Source organism: Poecilia latipinna, unplaced genomic scaffold (genome assembly GCF_001443285.1).
Source record: "Poecilia latipinna isolate Pla-1442-1.1 unplaced genomic scaffold, P_latipinna-1.0 Scaffold2722, whole genome shotgun sequence".
Taxonomy (NCBI): Eukaryota; Metazoa; Chordata; class Actinopteri; order Cyprinodontiformes; family Poeciliidae; genus Poecilia; species Poecilia latipinna.
The window spans coordinates 53,071-60,844 of record NW_015115338.1 but is presented as its reverse complement, the minus strand read 5'-3'; the positions used below and the strand labels follow the sequence as shown (position 1 = coordinate 60,844).

Genomic DNA, 7,774 nt, shown 5'->3' with positions numbered 1-7,774 from the left:
ATCTAATGTATTAAAATTGAAGCAGGAAACTAAATGTTCCTATGACAACATTTGTCTGTTGAAGTCCTGATGTGTTGGATTTATTTAGCAAAATGCAAAAGTCAGTTAAATTACATCTCCTTGCTGTTGAAAAATCAAATTACTAGAAAGTCCTGCAAATACAGTTCATAATTTAAATAAAGCACTGGAAACGAATTGCATCATTGTTTTTATGTAAACATTTATTGTGAACATTCACAGTAAATCAAAACATGTATCAAAAATAAAACTTTTGCAATACAAATATTACTTCATTTTTAATAATAGCTTAAGAAAACATTTTGGGTCCCTCCACTAAAGCAAAAAACACACAAAGGTCACCAGAAAACCAAAGTTAGCGGATGTTACAAACCCTCTTAATTTTGTTGTGTTTTAAGTATTTTTCTTGTGTACTTCATACAACCACCTAAAATTAAGAATTTCAAAACCTACTTGGATAAAGACAAAAATACAGCAACTGTACTGCTCAAATATGAGCAGGAACCATTGGATAAAACTGTCAAAATTACAAAAATGGGACTTGTTTGCACTTTAGTTTAATTCCTAAACACACCCTTTCACATTGAGGTAGAACATTTTAAAAGAAACATCTTTTTAACAAGTGTTATCTTATGTTGTCAACATTGTTCATACTAACAGAAAAGGGTAAAGAAAAAGTATTTTTGATGAACTTGTCAAACTCTGAATTTAGTTGTATTGCAAGCATTTTTCTGTAAACATCTGGACTATTAAAACATCCAAATAAAATTTCAGCTGAGTGTCGGAACTCAATTTCACTCAACAAATGTGAAAACCAACTACTGGTCTAATTGCAACAGGCGATTATTATAATTCTGCAAATGATCCAAAATTGGAAATTGTTTACCCTTTAGTTTTTCATGCTAACAAACCTTTAGACATTGCACAGCTTTTAAGCATTGAAAATGGAATACCACAGTTTAACAATCACAGCATCATGAACATGGTTGATGATAATACAAAATAGAGTGTTTATTTTAGCAAAGATGTCAACTACCTTTTCAAGCTTAAATAATATCCATCAACATGAAATTGCTTGCCAAGATACTGTCAAACTCTGCTCTAAATTCCGGGTAGGAACTGTAAGTGTAAGGCACATCAATGATTACTCCACATGTGTGTGCAACAGGTCTTCTCCCAAAACCTGTTTCAGCATTAAAGGTCACCTTAATTTCTTCTGTGCATAAAACTGACGAACCTGTGCAAAATCGCAAGAATTTCTCTAGTTTGTGCTGATCTGCATTCCTAATATACCTTTGCAAGTAAGTAAATGTTGTCTGTTCTTTTTGTGATAGGGACAAAGCCTCTGTTTGCAGCATGTCAACTACTTTTTTGTTTGTTGGTTTTTTAGAGTCGTATAAATGAAGGACATCAGCTGGATGAGACAGATTCAATGCAATCAATGTTTTTGAAAATCTCAAAAGCAATCCATGATGTACTTTGGTTCTTGCAATATGACTTTATGAGCCATGACTTTTATTGCTTGCTTGACATTTTCCTGACATGGAATGCTGTGAGCCCCCATCTGTGAAAACAGATCCAACAAATTGTCCTCCTCATCCTCTTCCAGTACATCACTGAGGGCCTTCTCAATGATACTTCGCTCGCTCTCTGACAAATACTTAGGAGAAGGAGGAAATCAAAACTACTTCTTCTACAGCTTGAAGACCAAGTACAGAGGCAATTATGAATGCCTTGGACAACCTGACTGGAAATATGCCATGATCAATGAGTCCTTCTGCCCAAATTCGGCCTAGTGCATACCACCTCTCTTCAGAAAAGTCTGGTCTGAGTTTTGGCACCCTCTCCTCCTCCCCTTCACAGAGCTCCAAGAACTGCTCCCAGAAAGCTGTATACACATCCCTTGATACTCCACTGTTGTCCACAGCCATTTCATTATTAAATTCCATTTTTAATTCCGATTCCATTATACTTTTGTCCATGAACAAATTAAGAAGGTCATCTATGACCATGGCATGCCGGATATGTGCATACCTTGGGTCTTTGGGATGTACTACACCTCGAGTAGCAGACGGTAATGCATCATTTGCTGTTGAAGGGATCATGTGTACTACAGCCGTTTGTGGAGCCTGGAACATAACATTAATAACAGTACATTTTAGTTGTTGCAAACAAATCATATACAGAAGAAAATAAAACCTCAACACAAAAACTTACTTCTGAAAAGTTTCCGGCTTCCATCTCAATAGGACTGTCCATCATAGGAAGAGTAGAAGCAAGCTCACCATCACCATCTTGTGACCTTGACCCTATTTGAACTACTCCAGAATCCTCCATCTCATCCAGACCGTCAATGTTGTTGAAGTTGACCGTCACAGTTTCGGTTTCTTGAATTACCACTGGGTTTTCCATATCATCAACTGCATAGAAATACTCAGTTTCCTGGTTTGAGGGACCAGGTGTTGAATGTAATGCAGGATATAAAAGTTCCACATTGTCATCAATGACATACACTGGATCATGACCTTCAGTTCCATCTGGTAAAGCTTTGGGTTGTGGACTCAGCGATGCTTCATCATCTGAGATAAGGTGCTGGCTTGAGTTTCCTGACGTATAGCCTTGCAAAGACTTCATTGACGTTAATGGCTCAGCAGAAGGGGCAGAAGTCGAGTGTCGAGTATGTCTTCCAACATTGTGAGGCTATTTAAAAAGAAAAAACAAAACAACAATCTTCACATTTGCTAAAAGTAGTCATTTGGTGGTTTTTAGCCAGTTACTTTACAACTCAATCACAGCATTTCATCAATGAGCAGGTGAGACAATCGGGTAGCCAAACAATACAGTTAAGCAAGGGAGGAAGTTCCATTTCATCACTTAACCATAAACAGGGAAATTTGTTAAGAGCATGTTTATGTTACAATGAAATTTTACATAAAATGTCATGTAAAAATTGTGTATTGTGTTCAAGCTGCAGGGCCAAAAATGACAAGTAGCAATGCATATCAGATGTGTTATTCTCATTAATCAACTTTTTGAGACCCTTAAGTCAAACTAAGATTCAAATGTTTAGATAAGCATTTGGTTCAGAGTCACAGACCTCGTCTCTGGTACACCTTTAATGAAAACTTAAGGTTCTGACTAAGAATAAGTTTTAATGTCCAACTCCACTTAAAAGTCCTCAAAAATATTGATTTATTGCAGTCTCTTTTAGTACAAATTATGCATTATTTATATTATAACTTAAGTTCCTTTAAACTTTTGGGTGGGGGTTTTCCATGTCCTGGATGGCTGAGAACCTATAAATATGTAGAAGTTGATATTGTGTTTAGTTTAACCAAACCAAACCATTTTTTGGTTTGTTTAACCAAAACATTTTCTTATTTGTTTTATATACCAAACTAAAAATGCCATTTGAATTGACTGGCACCTTTTAACGGTTTTGTTTAAGTAGATATTACCTGTTCAAAGTCTTCTTGGTCCTCTGATGAATATGAGGAATGCTCCAAGTCCTTGGTGCACAGATAAAGCCGTAACATTTTAAGTTTAAACTGTTCATACAGTTCTGTAAGAGTACCGTCCAGAGATACAGTTTGTCTTTTGAAGTCGCACATGCTAAGTGTAAAGTCCATAATGGATCCCTTTGATGATAATCCACAAGGAAAAAACAACTCTTGCAATGGTCATGACTTCTGACACAGTGGTGTTTTTCTCGAGTGCAAGATGTCTGGTTCCACCTCCAAATTTGGACCTCACTTGATGAAAATCTCCGCTTTGAAAATGCAGCCATCCCACTTCAACTCTGCGTTTGGATTTTACTGCATTGTTGTTTTTAGGTCTTGCCATCAAGCCAGAATTTCTCACAGTTGTTTGCTGGGGTACTTCAACATGTCTTTTCCTTGTCATCAGCCTTGTCTCAATCGTTTGTCTAATTCTATTTAAAATGCCTTCCTTGTCGAAATTTGCTTCCCTCTGTCGACAAAATGACATAACAGCCAAGCGGTCACCATACGAAGGGACATATCGAGCAAATTCTTCATCTTTCATGACAGAAATGACGCCTCTGTCAATCTGCAATTAGATATAAACATTTAAAGACTACAATTAGATTTATACTTAATACAGTAAAACTTTTAAGTAAATGCTGTGCAGTACTTTTTTATGGTATATAAGATTGTGTTATGTTTTGTATCATGCTGTATTGCAGGGGTGGGCAATCCTGGTCCTCGAGGGCCAGTGCCCTGCAGTTCTTAGATGTCTCCCTGGTCCAACACACTTCATTGAAATTGCTGAATCACCTCCTAAGTGCAGTCAAGTTCTCTAGAGACCTGCTAATGACTTAATTATTTGACTGGGGTGTGTTGAAGTAGAGACGCATCTAAAAGTTTCAGGACAAGGCCTGGAGTTGCCCACCTCTGCTGAGGTCTCATTTTACTTTGAGATTGAAGGAGTGGTCAGTGGGAAAGAATTTCCCTTTCGGGACAACAATGTTAAAAGTTTACTTCCATTACAACACAATGAACCAACATACTTTTTGTACAAAAATTTATACACTTAGAATTAAACAAGGTCTAGTCTTACTATAAACTTTATAACTGAATGCTTCACCTTATCAGCTTTCATATGATTTATGTCTTCTTCCATAACATGCCTTGATCGAAGGAAGGCTTCAAGGTCCTCCTCCATGCCTAAACACAATATGGAAGATGTATAAGTAGTCCATAAATACATATTTTACAAACAAAGCTTTCAAAATTCACAATGTACACAATTAAAACTACAAGAGTTTAAACTCATAAGTATTGCATTATTTCAATGTCACTTTTCTGTGGGGCACCATAAATTATATAAGCTGCAGTGTCCGCGTGTAAGCAGTTAAGAGATAGAGAAAAAGACAGAATCTACAACAGAAAGAAACAACTAAAAAGATAAAATAAACTCACCAGAGCTGCCCAGCCATCCTAGTAAAGCTGTGCCTCTCAATTCCAGTCCTCACGCCCCCCTGCTGATCCAAATGATTGCATGACCATCAGGTACTGCAGAAGCCTGTTAACCACCTACAGATTCAATCCAGGTGTGTGGCAGAAGGGAAACACCTAAAACATGCAGGGCAGGGGGTCGTTCGACTGGACTTGAGAAACACTATAGTAAAGGGAAAAACAGGAAGTGGTCATGGGGTCCTCAGACTTTCTGGTGCCCCAAAATAATGCCTGATTTTTTTCACATTCCGTTTATGTCTGACGGTGTTGACAAAAACTTTGAACACCATTTCAATTGAGTTGAAAATATATAAAAATATTTTTTAATTCTATGTATTGATACTTTTATAATCATTTATTTGGATACTTAATTGTCATAATATATTATTCTAGTATTCTTTTCATTGTTTTAGACTATTATAATGTACCGAGTTCTACTACAGAATTTCAATAGAATATAGACAAAATATAATTTCTTCAGATATTGTCCGAAAAGGTAGTGTGTAGGTAGACATTAGTCTTCCTTGTGAAAAGGTAGGTAGACATTAGTCTTCCTTGTGATTGGATCTCGAATCTCATGTTTTCCAGGTGGCTGTAGTCATATGCCATGAATCTGCAACCGTGACATCAGCAACCGAAGGCATCATCAGACCGTAGCACGAACCGCCACGAAAGTTCTGCTGGCATTGATAATTCTCATATTTCAGGAACATCTAACTGCCAAATAAAAAAAACTATTCTGTATTTTGAAAGATGGTGTCAGCCCTAGCCATGCTATAAATCCCCATATGTTCTATAAATAATAGTGACACCTCCAAACAACTGACGTAGTGTAATAAAGCACACTTTAGCCTGATGAAGTTGTATAGTCTAGTTATTGTCATTAATAAATTGGTCGTAAACGACATAATTTACATCATCGTTAACGAAATTAACGTTGCATTCCCCGCATCGTCACTCTTTTCTTTAAGCAAGCGAACAGATGTTTGAACTACCTTTTCTTCCATCGGACACGATTAATATTTGACATAGCTGTTATAAATGAAGCTAAATATTGATAAGTAAACCGTATTTATGCTGAATTAAGATAATTTACCTGTTTCGTGGGCTTGTCTTGTCTTGAGGGCCGCTCCAAAATGAACCGGAAATGCAAGGGAGGAAATGTAAAAGGTTTTGCGAGGGGACGCAAAAGTTTTGCGAGGGAACGCAAAAGTTTTTTCGAGGGAACGCAAAAGTTTTTTCGAGGGAACGCAAACGTTTTTTCGAGGGAACGCAAAAGAAAAAAAATTCCCCATGTCCCCTGGGGGGCTCCGTAAAGCCCAGCACAAAGCTACGATCACAAAATTGGCTGAAATTGGGAGAGGGGGCGAGACGCTACCGTCACCAATTACAGAAAAGACCAGCAGACCAACTGCAGGCAGACGCAGTCAGCAACGTCCAGTATAGGACGAAAAAAAAAAAAAAAAACCAGAGAGGCTGACGCCGTCAGCCACGTCCGGACAGGACAAAATTCCACATAAAACTGGGAGAGGGGACAAAAAAGGTCCCCGTCACCAATCAAGGTATTAACAAACCGCTTACAAGGTAGCTAAAATTGGGAGAGGGGGCGAGACGCTACCGTCACCAATTAAAGCAAACCGTCAAACTTAGAAAGGCTAACACCGTTAGCTAAACTCCAACAGGTTTACAAACACAGTAGGGCTAGTTGGGAGAGGAGGCGGAAACGCTGTCATCACCAACAAACAGTTCCTTAAATGAAGATCCGTCGCAGCCCTCGGAGGGCGATACCCCGCAACTCCGGCCAACAGGCAGTCGGGCGTCCAACGACGGCAAAAGATTCAGAAATCCAAAAGGCTGATGCCATACGAAACGAACCGCACGCGAGAAGAAAAGAGGAACAGAGCCTCGGATGACGTCATGCTATATAGCCTCTGATTGATCATCCGATGTGTCACAGGTGTGACTCTGTTGACATTATTGCTCGAACAGCGCATGCACGAAAGGAACATTCAGTGCTTTCAGCACCGCCCTCTGGCGGTCAGTAGGGATGAAATAGAACCATGTTTGGGATTTGTGAAACTTTTTTCTGATTTGTGAAAACTTATTAAAATTCGATTTTCACCATTTTTGGCACCTCTTTCATTACTAAAACTGCTCTAATTAAAAAACTACAACTCATAGACACTTCAAACCTGGACTAGATTATTCTACTCTAATAGCAGAATATTTAAAACCATGTTTGAGATTTGTGAAACCTTTTTCTGATTTGTGAAAACTCAATAAAGTTAAATTTTCACAATTTTTGGCACCTCTTTCATTACTAAAACTGCTCTAATTAAAAAACTACAACTCCTAGACACGTCAAACCTGGACTAGATTATTCTTCTCTAATAGCAGAATATTTAAAACCATGTTTGGGATTTGTGAAACCTTTTTCTGATTTGTGAAAGCTTATTAAAATTCAATTTTCACCATTTTTGGCACCTCTTTCATTACTAAAACTGCTCTAATTAAAATACTACAACTCCTAGACACTTCAAACCTGGACTAGATTATACTTCTCTAATAGCAGAATATTTAAAACCATGTTTGGGATTTGTGAAACTTTTATCCGATTTGTGAAACTTCAACAAAGGTTGATTTTACCACTTTTTTGCATCTGGATCACACTAAAACTGCTCTAATTAAAAAACTACAGTACCTAAACCCCTCAAACCTGGAATAGATTATTCTCCTCTTCCACGCTGGATATTTAAAACCATGTTTGGGATTTGTGAAAC

General features: G+C 37.7%; 1 protein-coding gene across 1 annotated transcript; it reads right to left on the bottom strand.

Annotated features, from left to right (window-relative positions):
- Nucleotides 1-295: 295 nt before the first annotated feature.
- On the bottom strand, nt 296-5,062 carry LOC106938898 (uncharacterized). The gene is made up of 5 exons (XM_015021095.1): nt 4,959-5,062; nt 4,624-4,703; nt 3,477-4,086; nt 2,236-2,718; nt 296-2,147 (listed from the first exon to the last, which is right to left on the bottom strand). Exons 3-5 carry the CDS (start codon nt 3,645-3,647, stop codon nt 1,680-1,682), a joined length of 1,122 nt encoding a protein of 373 aa, XP_014876581.1. The 5' UTR covers nt 3,648-4,086; nt 4,624-4,703; nt 4,959-5,062; the 3' UTR covers nt 296-1,679.
- Between the last annotated feature and the right edge of the window lie 2,712 nt (nt 5,063-7,774).

Excerpts from the sequence above, each read along its gene's own strand:
- LOC106938898 (XM_015021095.1), bottom strand. The coding sequence starts at position 3,647 with ATGGACTTTACACTTAGCATGTGCGACTTCAAAAGACAAACTGTATCT. Across the intron at positions 2,719-3,476 it reads ACCAAGAAGACTTTGAACAG|CCTCACAATGTTGGAAGACA; the intron begins GTAATATCTACT and ends CTTTTTAAATAG. Across the intron at positions 2,148-2,235 it reads AAGCCGGAAACTTTTCAGAA|GCTCCACAAACGGCTGTAGT; the intron begins GTAAGTTTTTGT and ends GTTATGTTCCAG.